At 39.8% G+C, this 15,649-nt stretch overlaps 1 protein-coding gene across 1 annotated transcript in view; it reads left to right on the plus strand.

The window, feature by feature from the left end:
- Positions 1-4,291: 4,291 nt before the first annotated feature.
- The window catches only part of TDRD3 (tudor domain containing 3), a gene marked incomplete at both ends in the record, with an annotated part of 127,567 nt that continues 116,209 nt past the window's right edge, over positions 4,292-15,649 (plus strand). The window contains one exon of the mRNA XM_084235239.1: positions 4,292-4,332. Within this exon, the coding sequence (XP_084091365.1) occupies positions 4,292-4,332 (41 nt within the window). The remainder of the gene's footprint in view (positions 4,333-15,649) is intronic.

Below are 15,649 nucleotides of genomic sequence, written 5' to 3' on the forward strand. Positions count from 1 at the left end.
TTATGTATCTCAATGGGGCTAGGTAATTTAAAAACCTCACCTTTTATTATGTTTTCTATTCCTTTTATCCATATTCTTCTATCCTTTTTCAGTCTGAGAAAGTCCCTTCGCTGAAATGATATGGGCAAAACGATGAATAAATTCTCAATCTCTCTTCTGTTAATTCACACCAAGACTCCAAATAAATTTAAATACTCCTTTTGTTTTCTTGAACCTACAAAGTCTGTTGTCATCCTAGGGATCTCCCCAAACTTTTAACTCATTGTAGATTTTATATTTTCTGTAAATCAATTACTTATTATATTAAAAAAGGGAATCCATATTCTCATTTAGTTAGCAGCTAACATTTTCAATGACACTATCTATATAAAACATAATTCCAATTTGACATTTTGATATGAAAGAAATGAGTATAATCCATCCTTTTTCCCTTAAGTTTTTTAAACTTAGAGAAAAATTAAAAAAAATATATATTTGGGAAATCCAGATTCTCCTATTCAGTCACACATTTTTAACATTCTGACACATTACCATCTCTTTCACATACGTGTATACGTAATTTGAAAATAAGTTATAAATATCACAACTCTTCAGTCATAAACATTTGGCATATAATTCCTAAAGTTAAGGACAAAATCATTATTGAAGAAAATTATAGCTCCATTATACTATCCAATATTTAGTCTCTTAAAATTGGTACATTTTGCCTCAAAGTCCCTTCCCCTTCTTCTTTTTATAAGATCAGGATTATATCTTGAGCTTAATTTGGAAAAAAAATTTTTTTTTATGTTTCATGGGTTTATTTGAACAGTCTAGGTCAAGTTTCCTGTAGAATACACCACATTCTGGATTTATTTGTCTGTTTCCTCATATTTTACTTGTTCCAACATAGCCTAGATAGCTCAGTCATTGCACTGGTGATATTTTATATCAGATATTTGTAATGAGGTGGCTATCAGGAGCTTTGTAGGATGTTTAACAACATTACCCTCCCCACTAGGTTGTGACAACCAAAAATGTCTCCTCAGATGCCAAAAGTGCCCAGGCAGAGTGGATAATAGGGACCATGGACTGCTTGAGAACCCCTGTCTAGAAACTGCTTAAATAATTTATGTTACATATATATAAATTATATATGTATTTCTAATTGCATTACATCAGTGAACACATAAGATTGTTCCATGATTAATGATTCTAAGTTTTGGTCACTTGTATAATGCACTGGGTTTTTTAAAGGTAAAGGTACATTTTTCCCTGTTGTAATAAGAAAGGCAGTTTGAAACTGAGACCATGCGAAAATCTTGTACTCTACAAGCTTTCCTGCAAGGTTTTTTGAATCCTCTGATCTGCATGATTCAGTTGTGATCTATTTGGTAAATGGTGATTTTCTAGCATTATTTTTTCTACATATATTCTCTAGTATTTCTCTGATAGAAGAGTTTTCATCCTTTATTCTTTTACTTATTTTGTGGCATTTTTAAATTTTTTTAAATTTTATATATTTTTTACATCATTTTTCATTTTTGAACAATGTATGCATTTTCATCTTGTTTTGTGGCATTTTAAGCTCAAGCATATTCTTTATCCATTTTCTTTTTTACTCAACTAATATTTATATATTGTTTCAAATTTCTCCGGTGGAAACCCTCAACCCATTCTTCAAAGCATTTCCAAAAGTAATGGACTGTAGTATTTTGTGGTGTGTAAGTAACATGCAGTGGTAAATTCTTGTTGGATTACAATGCATAAGAAAACAATTATGTAAAAGCTTCCCATGTGAGCCAGTGAAGAGTTCTGATGATTGAGACAACATATCACTTCAATGGTTAACAAGTCAGCATGCAAAGTTACCCTAAGTGCAAAATGTAAATAACTTGTAAGAAAAGATTCTATTTGACAACCAATAAAAAATTGCTAGCAGTTCAATTTTGAGTTCTCTTTACCTTCAGAACAGTAAATCCTTCCCCGACTCCTGGAAATGACTGGTACCTACTAATTGAAGTATTTTTGTGGCTTATGTATAGGGCTATGCGCATTCTGTGCACCACTGCACACTGTAGGGACCAGGCTGAAGGTAACTGTGTTCTAAAGTACTTAACACTGATACCGGAATTGTCAGGCCTAGTCGCCCAGCCAGGAATGGATCCCAGGCTGCAGGGGCAGCGCTGAGTCCCAGCCACTAGACCCCCCACAGGTTGGTGTCTCCCAAAGCTGCAGCAGGAACTTCGCAGACGCTCAGGCAAGCAAGCGAGAAGAGGCAGGTTTGTTTAGAGAAAGAAAAAGTTCATTGAGGAGAAAAAGAACAGAAATAAAATGGGACTCCCAGGCCAGGGAACCAGGCCTGGGAGGGGAAAGGAAGCCAAAGTGGAGTCGTGTGTCAGGGAATATATACCTTCTTTCCCTCATTATTCTAAAGCTCCACCAGTCTCTTTGTGATTGGTTAGTTCTCCTCTGTCTCACTTAATTTGCTACTGAGTGGGGGATCTTCACATTCCTTATCTAACAGGTCTGTCTTTCCCCGTTTGTTGCATCTTTATCTTTATGGCCCAGTCCTCTGGATGGGCATCCCTGCATTGAAGTTAAACAGCTGCCCTTCTAAGTTGTCCATAAATTAAACCACTCTCCATTTCTCCAATCTCCGCCTCCCTTTACCACCTGAAGGAAAACAGGGCCAGCGTTAACAATGTTGTCCTTGGTCCTGAGATGTTTGTTTTTCCTAGTGGAATTGGTTTCATTTCCTTGGTTGTCTTTATCTCTGAAGCCTCCCTATTCTTCAGAGGTCCCCTCCTGCACTGTCCCTGAAACTGCATAATTCCTAGCTTGCCCTGTGTCTCAACACCATCTCTCACTGGAATGAGTATGTAAGCAATGTGCTTGGAAACATTTCAATAGCATTCGTTAGGCAAAGCATCGCAATGTTAGAATCATGACTTTTGGGAAGTTCAAACATAGTTTACTTAAAATGAGGGAAAAACTTGTATTAAAGAATTTTAGCGCTCCCTAAAGCAATTATCCCCTAACTGACCCTTTGCTTCCCAGTTTCAGAAGCGGCTCCGCCCAGTCCCACGGTCTCCGATTAAATTTGTAACTACGGTTTCACATAAAGCAGCTGCGGTTAAGAGTTTAACTTGGGGCTCTCCCTAGTATTGGGCCATTGCTGCCTCCGCCACTCGGAAACGTCCCCGCCCCGGGCAGCCGCAGAAGTGACGGCGCGAGGAGGGCGGAGCAAACTTTTAGCTTTCGCCTGCTCCTCTCCGATTGGCGAGTGCGAGTCTCGCTCGTCCAATCGCGCTGGAGCGTCCTCCGCGCCGCCGCCGCGCATGCGCACGCGGGGGCCCGCCCCAGCGCTTCAGCTCTCAGGGGAGCTGGAGAAGGGCACCGGCGCGGGGGCGCTGGGAGCCAGGCCTCGGGGGTGCCGCTGCCAGCGTCACCGGCCGGCCCTGGGTCACGGCCGGGCTCAGCGGACGAGCCAAGAGTAAAAAAACACGCGCTGACACCACTACACGTTTCCCTCAGTTCCCAAGTGCAGGTTTTCTTGGGCTGAAATTCACTTTTACTGCGGTGCTCGACCTGGCCAGTTCGGTCTGAGGAAACCGAGGGAACAATCCCACTCCATTGTTTGCTCCCGGCAGATGAAAAAAGAGGTTTCCAGAGCAAGTCTTTCCAAGAAAGTAAACTTTTCCCCTCTGCGGCGCAGGCAGGGGGCACGTCCCAGTTTCGGGGCACGCACGACGTGCGGCCTAACCGGCGAGGGCCCTCATGGCCGCGCCCCCGCCCCCGTACCCACCCATCCGCCTCAACTCCGGCGCTACCTCGCCCTTTCTGAGGCGACTGCCCGTCGGCGCCGACACGCGGCGCACGTCACTTTCTGCTCCACAAAGAGCCTCCCCACCCTTTCCCGGGGTGTGCAACTCGTAAAAGTGACCCCCCCCCCCCCTAGACCAGCACACCATGGCGGGGCAGGGCCTTCGCGGTCTCGGTTAAGAACCTGACCCCCGACCCCCGCGCCTCTGGCCGGCCCCGGCGGGTCGCCGCCTCCGGCGCGCCGCAGCCCCCGGCCCCACGCCGGGCGGCCCCCGCGGCCCCTCGGAAAACGCGGAGAGCGGAACCGGCACGCGGAAGCGCGGGCCGCACTGAGCATGCCCAGTTGCAGAGCCGACCAGAGGAGTTTTTTTTCTTTTCTTTTCTTTCTTTTTTTTTCTTTTTCTTTTTTTTTCGGTCTCAAGTAGGAGGCCTCCCCCAACCCCCACTCCGGCCCCCCACCGCCCCCCCTCCGGCTTAAGCAGCTACCATGGCTGAGGTCCCCAGCGCAGCGTTGTCCCAGGCGGGTTGGTAAGTGGCGAGTCCTGCCGGCCGCCCGGCCGCCGGCGCGGGCCGGGCCCCCAGGCAGGCTGGAGTCGGGGGCGGTGGGGTGCGTGTCGGGGTAGGCGGAGGCCGCCGCCCGCCCCCGGCCTCTCCCCGGGCCCTCGGGCGGGCTCCGCCCCCGGCGCCACGCGGAGCGGAGCGAGTCCCCCGGCTCCTCTCCGGGCGGCCGCGGCGCGGCCTGGGCCCCGGGTGGTGGGCCGGGGGCAGGCCGGGGGCCGCGGGCGGGGCAGGCCGGGGCGGGCGACGGCCCGGGCCCGAGCCCGACCACCCTGGAGGACCCGCGGGGCTGTCCGCGCTGCTCCCGGATGTTTGCTGCGGCGGGACGAGGGTGGCGAGGGCTGGAGAAGCAAGTGCGGAGGAGCGGGACGAGCGGGCCTGTGGGAAGTTGGGGACAGAGCGGGGCATGGCTGGGGCTGCCCCCCGGCCGCCGCTGCTTTCTGATTATTTTAAAGTACAGCATAGACTGGGGTGAAGCTGCCTTCTGTGGCACACACACAACTTCTGAAGCTAAGAATGACCGCTTTGTCAACTAGTGTGGGTGCTCTGTAGAACTTTCTTCCAAGGATGGCGTTGGCCTGATATTTAAAGACATTTCATGGCAAGGTTTTAGGCTCTGAAAGCACTAAAAATTATGCCAATTAAACAGTTTCTAGTACTGCGGCCTTTACTGTTGTAAACATTGAGTTTGATTCAGTAACGCCTTTGCTGGCCTTCCTAGGGCCAGTCTGGAAGGAGAGGTGGGGTAGGAGCATGGAAAAGACTTGACCCTGCTCTCTGGTTGCTCGCTGATCTTAGTGCAAAGGCAATAAAAGAATAAATGCACACACCGGGGTGGTAAAGTGTACGGAGGAGCAGGCGAATGTGTAACAGGGTTGAAGAGGAGAGAGTTTCCCACAGAGACTTGGACTTTAAAAGGTGATAAGGAAAAGGCTTTGGACAGAACAGCTGGAAAAGAGACCCAGAGTAGGAGCGTGCTTGTTGTTTGTAGAACTGACACTTGATCTATATGGTACCTGGAAGTAAAAGTGACTCCAGTGAGGAATAACACGAGAAAGGTTGGGGTCAGATTCTGGAGGCTACAAGTGCCCCAGAGATGGGGGTTTGATTTTGAGAGTTAAATTTTGGATTAGTGATAGAACACCTGTGTTTTGAAGATGTTGCTCCTGATCCTACAGGTACTCCATTTTATAGGTGAGGACAAGGAGGCAGGAATTGTTAGTACTTTTCCATAAGTGACTTAGCTAGAAATTGGTGTTGGATTGTGAGCTCAGGGGCCAGTTTGCAAATCTGATGCTCATAAGTGTCATACATTATTGTTCCCTACAGTTTTTGTATGGAACACCATACAAAGTTAAAAACTCAGTGTTTAAAAACTCAGTTTTATGTTCTTTTTGTTGGAATCTCTAAATTTCAGTATACTTTACAAGGTTGTCTTGAATAATCTTGACTCACTGTTCAATTTGAGCTTTTCCCATTATTAGATTGAGCCTCAGTTCTTTAATTAGTAATATAATTTCAGTTACAAACTTAATTTTTTACTAATTTCCAACAAGACCCTGCCTTCTTTAGAAAATCTAGTCTAATTATTTTGGTTCCAAACACATACTGAATTGTTCTTTGGATTCTAAGCTCTTTGAAGGCATGCAAAGACATTTTTCTGTATATACTTAGTGCCCACTTATCTGTGGTTTTGCTTTCCAAGGTTTCAGTTACCTATGGGGGCTTGGAAAATGTCTGCAAAAAGATATTGAGAGGGAAAGAGAGAAAGAGCATATTCACATAACTTTTATTACAGTATAATGTTACAGTTGTTCTATTTTTAGGTTATTGTTGTTTATCTCTTACCGTGCCTTATATATATTAAACTTTATCATGGGTATGTATGCATGTATGTATGCATGTGCATGTATGTATGGTATATACAGGGTTTCAGGCATCCACTGGAAGTTTGGGAATGGCTCCTTCCCCCAACCCCTCCCAAAGTTGATACAGTTGAGCTTGGAAAGCTGGCCAATCAAAATTCCCTAGCTAGGGTCTCTAAGTCTAGTTCCAGGTCCTCACTGCTTTGTTATTTTTGTTCTAAATCCCTAGCAATGCTACATTGTAATGTTTGCTACTTTGTGTTGTAAATTACCTGTTACCTGTTTCTTCTACCTGACTGCTGTGTTTGTGTGGTGGTGAGTAGAAAAGCCAGGAGTTCTCTCTCGATCTGATAAGATTATCTTTCTAGGAATTTGAGCGTTTTATGTAATTCGTGATGAGTCTTGAGCAGACTGATTTTGTTCCAAGAAGACAAGAGAATCTCCTAGATTTTCAGTCTATTCACTGAGGACCTAAAAAAGAAATAGATACTAAAATACTTAAACAATATTAAATCTGTTCTATCAGCTTCACTTACTAATTTAGGGAAACATTTAGTGTTGAGTTTTTTTTATTTCAGAAAATATTCAAGGGGTACCAATATGTATATGTACCAGGGGTACCAATATGTGTAGAATGTTATTGTTTTATTATACTTCACTTCTCCTGTCTTTAGTCTTCATCAGAACCCCAGAGAAATCAATATTTTAAAATACAACTCCAACAGTAGCCATCTTGGCAAACTTGAAAGTATTTTTTTTTTCTTCTCTTAATGGCCAATAGCACTGAAAGTTTTAAGTTTTGCTGATTAGAACTTAGGAATTTTAGACTTTAGTGGCTGTGTTTAATGATCTAAATGGTATTGGACCTCTGTAATGCTTGATTATATGGATGGATTGAATTTGAATATATTTGTCTAGATACAAGATTTACTTCATTCTTTGCCTTGCTTGTTTTTCCTCTTTGGAGAGTTCCGTTAAGGGGAAATTGTATATTTCTACTAATCTTATCAACCATCTGAAACTTTAAAAATAGAAACAGAATCAGATGTGTTTTTGTTTCTGAAAAAGGTATTTTCCACAGAATTAGTGGTTGTATAATTTAACTCCATCAATGTACAGATGAAGAAATTGAAGCAGAGTATTAATTTCCTCAGCATTATAGGTAGTCCAAATGTCCAAAAAAGAGATTTAGTGCTCATTTCTACCTACCTCTGGTGACTATTTCTAATTTAAATTGTTGACCCAAAATACCACATTTAAAAATAAAGTTGGATTAAAGCCAATTAATCTTTAAATTGGATTGAAATTAGAAATTGAATTTTGTGGCGTGTGAATTTACTTTATTCTTTAGAAAGTTAATGTTCTTATTTTAAAAATTATGGTATTGGAATCAAAGAACCTTTACCCTGCAGTGGTTCATTTAAGTGCTGATGAGGTTTATCTAAAAATCTGGATAGGTCTGTATTTTTCTGAAGTTTAAGACTGTCTGAAAAGGTAAGGCACTATATTGTGTCTTTGTCTTATCCAGCAGTTTTGAAATCAAGATGCCATAAGGTAGCATTAGAAATAGCATTTTTATTTTTCATTCTTAAAGAACGTATTTTCCTAGGAATCCCAGGTTTCTAACATCCAAGATTTAACCAGGTTTCTTTCCTGGGTTTTTGTTTTGGGTGGAGAGGTTGGGGATAGAGGGGAAAGAGAAAATAAACTTTAAAAGTCTCCTTTCTTGCCTTGTCTCCCTGATATTTCATCTTACCCTCTGGGATTATCTGATTACTGGTACCATCACCATACTAATATACTCTGAGCCAAGTATGTCAAACTCTGCTCCCATTCAGCCTTTGAATAAGAAAAATTATAGCTTATAAGTGTCTTCATCAAAATTTAGTACTAGAGAAATACCATGGGACAAATTGAAAAAATTAGGAGCATGGAAAGGTAATATGCATTATAAAGTTGTTATTGCTCTCTTTGACTTGAGGAGCTTTCTCTATTCCATACATTGCCCTGAGATCACTACACAACTTCAGTACATCTTTCTGGAATTTCTGATTTCTAAGTTTTCACCTGTTCACAGATGGAGAACTTCTTTTCACATTCCGTTAGTTAGAAGCTTCCTCCCTAACACATTAATGATCAAGAATAAGAATTCATATTCCTGTTATGCAGTCCACCCCTGTCTGTGCCTTTCTTGTTTGTTTTCAGTTTTCCAAGACACCTATTCCCAAGAGATTTCAGGTGAATGACTCCAGTCTTCAAATGAGAAACAAACTTTGCATCATCAATATAACTACACCTTCATATGCTACACTATTAGCAACAGTCCTTCAATAAGAGTTTATATAAAGACATCGAGTTGCCTTTTTATATTATTTCAACATAACTCTTGGTGTAGGCATATTGGTAAATAATACTGGGACTTCTTTATAAGATTGTATATTAAGTACAGGAAGTTTTTATTATCCAGAATTATAAAATACTTTGTCTTTACCATTTTGACATGAACATACTCTTAGTACACTCTTTTGGAAAGGATCAGAATCATAAAACCCTTGTTAGATGAAACAATAATAGGTTATGCTGAAGAACTCTAGAAGAAACCAGTTGCTTTCTATCTGATTTTCAGGAGAGCTTATTGGAGAGATCTTTCTGTTTTGAAATATTTCCTATTTAATGAACAAATTTATAGCTATCTCTGTTTTATATTGTTTAATTATAAGCTTGAAAATAAGGCTTGTTGACCACCTGTCTCAAAATAGGGTACATATTGCCTGACTTCTATTGATACTGTAAACTTAAAGACTGTATTCCATTGAACTGTACAATTTTTCAGGTTTTAAGGTGCTGCTTGCAGTGATTTTTTTTGTGAATAACCTATAAATCTAGTTTCAATTGCCTATAGTCTTGAGTGCTTCAAGCATAAAGGGGGTATAAAAAGAAACTTGCTGCCTCAGCAGGTTGAAAATAATTTTCTCTCACACAGCAGCATTTGCTAAATCAAGTAAAAATTACATTCTGACACTTAACCATTAAAATATAACTCCTTTTTTGTTTTGTTTTTTACTTTTGACAAAAGAATATTGGCATTTGACATATCCTGTTACAGTTAGGTCCCATCGTATCTAGAAATTCTTATTTTTTGAAATGTGCAGGATCTGAAGTAGCTGAAGAACCCATTACCTCCAAATAATTTTTAGAAAAAATAGACTGTACATCCAGCATGCAAAAATTCTCTTGTAAAAATTGAGAAACATTTTGTGAAGTCATAGATTGAAAAAGAAAAGCAGAGAGGGAAAGCAATGTGTGACAATAATGTGAAGTGTTATCAAGTGGTAGCCAGAAAGAATACAGTGGTGGGTAGAGAAGGAGGAAAATAGTGCATTGTACTTCAGGGCTGGGCAGAGCCTACCCATACCTTAGTACTATCGTCCCTGCAGGTTTTACATGTCTGCTTGATGGGTATGAATATATGGACCTGTGCTAGCACTTTTCACGCATATCATAGTTTTATAACCGGGAATGTATAGATAAATAGCTACTCTCATCTCATTATACTGCTACTGAAGTTATTCTGTCTTTACAACAATAAGTCATAATGCAAAGAAATATGTAACCCTTTATAGTAATGTATGTACTGAAATATACATAGTAAATTTTTATGCTTCATACACAAGGCATTGTGTTTATTGTTGGGTGTAATTTATTTTTATTTATTTTTTTAAGATTTATTTATTTATGCAAACAAGAGCTGGGGTACAGGCCAGAGGTGTGAGGGATGAGAGGGGGGAGCAGAACAGGTGGGTTTACTGAAATACACTGCTGAGGGAAGCAACGGGCAAGACAGGAGGGGTCTGCTGTGCCATGTGGTTCACTTCCCTGGCTGGGTATTGAACTTGTGCTGCAGTGGTTATGGATAGCTTCATAGTGCTGAGTATAAACCCTTTGCGCCACCAGGGAGGCCCCTGTTGGGTGTCATTTAAAATTAGAATTTAAATATTATACATTGGCATTTCACTTATAGGGTGTTTTTGAAAGTGATTAACACAGATATGGGAAATCTGCAAGATTTTCTAGAATTAACAATGTATAAAAAAATAATTGTGTATGCCACCTCAGGAAAAAAACATGGCAGATTAATGTACCTGTTCGCAGATAATTATTGAACCTCTTGTGGTAGCTTCTTTTTTTTTTTTAAACACAATTAGATGTAGTCTTATGAGCAGAAAGCCATCAATTACATATTGAAACATACTGTATCTGCCAAACATACTAGAGATGAGAAGGGACATGGTTCTATAAGAGCTTGTAAAAGAAATTTGGTTTCTTCACGGTGACCAGACAATGCTTCATTGAGATGTGGAGGATGAGTGGGAATTAGAAGAACTAAGTAAGGGAAAAGCAGCATAAGCAAATTTAATATGGCTATTGGGGGCATGATGAGTACAGGAGAGGAAGGAATGATGGACCAAGATGGATGGAGGACAAGACAGAGGGGCATTGTAATCAGATGGGGCTAGAGGCACTTAGGCGTTAGATCATATAGCTCAGGCCTTGTAGGTCAGGGTATGTTTTGTTTTTAGTCTAATGGCAAGATAAATCACTTGAGAAATTTTATCAGGATGGGAGGTTGAAAGTAGAGATGATGCCATAGTTAAGTTTTGAGGTATATTTGCTTTGAAGAAACTGGATTGGAGTTAGGCAGGAATAGGAGGGTTGGAGTGATGGTAATGGTGGAGATGGAGAGCAGTAGACTGATTTGAGAGATATTTAGGAGGTAAATAGACAGAAGGTTTCCCCACCCCCTTCCCCCTTTGGGAAATACTTTCTGTTTTTCAGAACTTTTTTGATGATTGGATGTGAAATGGGTGTGAAGATTTCAAGAGGTTGATTTCTAGGTGCCTGGCTTGAATGTACACCAAAACTGATCATAGTAAGTTAAATAGGAACTATCAGAAGAGGACCACATTAATGAGGGGTGCATCATGAATTGAAGTTGAACAATATTTGAGTGTGAGGTACCTTTGAGTCATTTAAAATAATGCCAGTTAGGTATTAGGAACTACTAATCTTGCACTCAGAAGACAAGTCTGAATTATAAAAATCTATAAAAGACTGAGGTGTAAGTTTTGAAGTCTCTCGGAATATAGGTGATGACTGAATCAGTACATGGATCAGATATTCTAAGTGAGGACTTTACCAACACTGACCATTTATAGCTACTGAATACTTGAACTGTGTCTAGTCCAAAATCAGATGTCATAAATGTAAAACTATATTCCAAGTTTGAAATACAAGAATGCAAATAACTGATTAACTTATGTTGTTTGCATATTAAAATATTTTCAATATATTGTGTTAAAACATTAATTTTCCTGATTTCTTTTAAAAAAATGCGACTACTAGAAAATTTAAAATACATAACTTGTGTTATATTTCTGTTAGGCAGTACTGATCTATGACCTAAACATCAAGTCAAATAAAAAGAGGCTAGGTTTAAGCACTGAGGAAATTCAGCATTTTATTTTATTTTAAGCACTATTATGTTTATTTTACAATTTTTTTTTTATTTTTTACATCGTTGTTCATTTTTATACAATATTTACTTCCCCCACCCCCTCAGGTGTAGTCACCACAGTTTCCTTCATCAGTGCATCCATGCATCATCACCTCAGTCCCCTGTGCGCCTCCTTCCCTCCCTCTGTTGCCTCTCCCTCCTCCTCCCCTGCAATATGTCTTTGATTTATAGTTGTTCGTTTTTGCTTTGTTGTGTATTGTACTGTTATTATTTTTTTACACTGATATCTTATTTGGTTCCCTTATATTCCTGCTATAAGTGAAACCATCTAATATTTTTCTTTTTCCTTCTGGCTTATTTCATTGAGCATAATTCCTTCTAGTTCCATCCATGTTGCTGTGAATGGCATGAGTTTATCTTTTTTGATTGCTGAATAATATTCCATTGTGTATATATGCCACATCTTCTTGATCCAGTCATCTATTTTTGGCCAACAGGCATTTGAAAAAATGTTCAACATCCCTTATAATCGGGGAAATGAAAATTAAAACCACATTTGAGATATCACCTTACACCAGTAAGAATGGCACATGTCAAAAAACAAGCAACAACAAATGTTGGCGAGGATGTGGTGAAAAAGGAACTCTCCTTCCTACATTGCTGGTGGGAGTGCGGACTGGTCCAACCACTATGGAAAGCTGTCTGGAGATTCCTCAGTCTACTAAAAATGGAGCTACCATACGACCTGGCAATCCCATTCCTACCCAAAGGACACAAAACATTGATTCAAAAGAACAACTGTACCTCTATGTTTATTGCAGCATTATTTACAATAGGTAAAACCTGGAAACAACCCAAATGCCAGAAATTCAGCATTTTAGAGCAGAATTAGCCTTTAAGGAGCTGTCAGAGAGGGAGAAAAGCATTGTAATGCATTATGAATCATTAACTATTTTAAGAAGAAAAACTGGAAATGTTTTTAAGAGTTCTGTGACAAAATTTGATCAGATCAGTATTAGTTTATTGACTTGCTGATATTAGAGACTCGGAGCAATTCTAAAACAGTCTTTATAAATTTGGTTACCTACAGATCATTTCATTTAATTCTCCAAAAGTCCCCCCACCCAACTCCTCTACTATAAAATGCAAATAAAATTCGGTTATAGCTTTCTAGAAGACGTGAATATTATGTGAAGATGTTAAGTTCCTAAGTAGAACCTTGAGAATTTTGAAAATTAATAAAGGTGGACTTTTTAAAATAATGTGAGACATTAAATAAAAATATTTATGGGGAAAATTGGTTAATTAAGCCAACATTTTATAATTGATTTTGGAATTGATTCAGTTCAAATTTTATTGTGAGAGAGAATGAGGGACATATGTAAGTTTAAGTGCCCAGAAAATTGATAGGTAATTATGATAAAGTTAATGAAATAGTCCTACCTTTTGTCATAAAAGAATTTTAATTTTAGACCTAGAGAAATAAATAACTATTTGACTTCTCTAGTTAAACTGGCTTGATTGTTTTATAAGCTTCTGCAAGGCAAGGATCAAGTCTTGCTTCTGTAGTATTCCTAACATTTAGCAGAATGCAAAGTACACAATAGAAACTCAAGCACTTGTGGATTGAATGCTAGTGTCACCCTAAATAGTTTTGGTGTCTTTCATTATATTGTTTTAGTGTTCCTAAGGAAGAGGAAATTTTTTTTTTTTTAAAGATTTATTTATTTATACAAGCACTGGGTACAGTCAGAGTGCGGCAGGGTGAGAGAATTCACCAGAGCCAGAGTGGGCAACAGAACAGGCAGAGTGACGAAATACACTGCTGAGGGGAGCAACGGGTGCGGCAGGAGAGGTCTGTCGTGCCATGTGGGACCCTTGCCAGTGGCCAGGAATGGAACTGGGGCTGCAGAGGCCGCGGGCAGCTTCGCAGCCCAGTGGTCAACCGCTGCGCCACCAGGGGAGGCCCAAGAAGAAAATTTTTTAAGCTTTTTTGTAGAGTACAAAATTGTTATTTCTGAAATGAATGTTGTGAAAAAATCCTGTTGAAAGAAAAATGTTACAGAAATGCAGAAAATGATCTATTACACATTTTTCTGTATTCATTGATGTTTACTTCAAACTGAATACAAAACATACACTTAGAAGTATGTGTTTAGGGCCTCCCCTGGTGGCGCAGGTGGTTGAGCGCTGCGCTGTGAAGCTGTCCACAACCTCTGCAGAGCCTGTTCAATTCCGGCCGGCCAGAGAGGGTCCCACATGGCGAGCAGACCTCTTCTGTTGTGCCCGCTGCTCCCCTCAGCAGTGTATTTTGTCAGTCTGCCTTTTCTGTTCCTTGCTCTGTCTCTGGTGAATCCTCTCACCCTCCCGCACATCTGACCTGTACCCAGGTTCTTGTATAAATAAATAAATAAATCTTTAAGAAGTATGTGTTTAGTTAGATGCAAATATTGAAATATCTTGTAATTTCTTTGCTTGGGACTGCCAGCTGTTTTTGAAGGGACTCTGAAGTATTCTTTCAAAGAAAGCATTGTTAAGTAGAAACTATTTTCAAAAGTTGTTAGTGTTTTTCTTAGGTCCTAATTATTTTATGAAGTATGCTACAAATCTGTACTTTTCTTTTTGGTATTTCAGAATTGCTTGTTAGCTAAGTGTCCATGGTTAGAAAGGGGTTTAGGAAGACAAAATTGTAATTCATTGTAGGGCATTTTATGACGTAAAGAAGTAGGCACTTTGCAGTTTTTGGTGTCTTTCAGTATATTGTTTTAGTGTTCCTAAGGAACATGAAACTTTTTTAAGCTTTTTGTAGAGTAGATTTTGATATGCTATAATAAAAAAGACAGTACACTGGAGTGGTATATACTTTAAGGGGTACAAGGTAATGAGAAAGGACTTGATATTTTAAAATATTAAATATTTTTAAATGATACATGGCAGAAAGCATGGTATGCTTACTGAAGTCTGATTATCTTGAAAGGGCAACAGGGCCATAAAGTTTTTACCAGTTTATACTAATGTTAGCAAACATTTACATCGATATTATTTAAATTAAACTCTTAAGAATTGGTTGGAGAAAGACTCTCTTAATATTTAAAAAACAGCTCTGAAATGAATAACTATAAGAAAGTGAAAATCAAAATCAACAAAAAACTATGAACCAGAGACACTCTTTGGGGGGTGGGAGGGGTGGGGCTGGGAGAGATTGGGGTCAAAATAAGGGGGTTGCAATTGTATGGGGAATATAAAAATAAAATTTATTTAAAAAAATAAAAAACAGCTCTGTAGTAGTTGGGTTGAAAACTAGACTAATATAATGGAGACCCCCACCTTTCAAAGGTCTAAAGAATGTAAGCTTTTCCTCCCTCTGTCACAAAACAAAACCAGAGTGGTGGGGAATTCTGTGCAGCCTTCTTAGGGACTCAGGTTTCTTCCATCTTGCTGCTTTGTTCACCCTTGTGAACAAGTGTGATTTTCAGCAGTTGGCATTATCTGGTAGTGAAATAGATCTCAGTCTTACCACAGACCTGCTAAGTCAGCTTCTGTATTTAAACAAAATTCTTATTTTCAAAGAATTAGTTTCACATTTACCTGAAAGGGATTGCTGTTCGTTTTGAAATATTGTCTAAGTCACTGATTCTCCAGATGTCTGCAGGTTTTTAAATTTTCAATTTTTAATATAGCAACTTTTATAAACTATAAACTCTTATAGCTATGTCAGATTGTTCTAAATGTTCTAAATTCTTAGGTTAGTTTCTGAAAGAGTAACGCAGAGTTTGAGGTTTGGCACTGATGTGTGGACCACAATTGAAGTAATTCTCTTACATCTGGACACATTCTGAGTTTTTCACTCAGTGATAACACTACCACCAAATTGTGGTAAAGTTGCATGAATTGGTATGAGTGAATG

Source organism: Talpa europaea (assembly GCF_964194135.1).
Source record: "Talpa europaea genome assembly, chromosome: 6".
NCBI classification, from domain to species: Eukaryota; Metazoa; Chordata; class Mammalia; order Eulipotyphla; family Talpidae; genus Talpa; species Talpa europaea.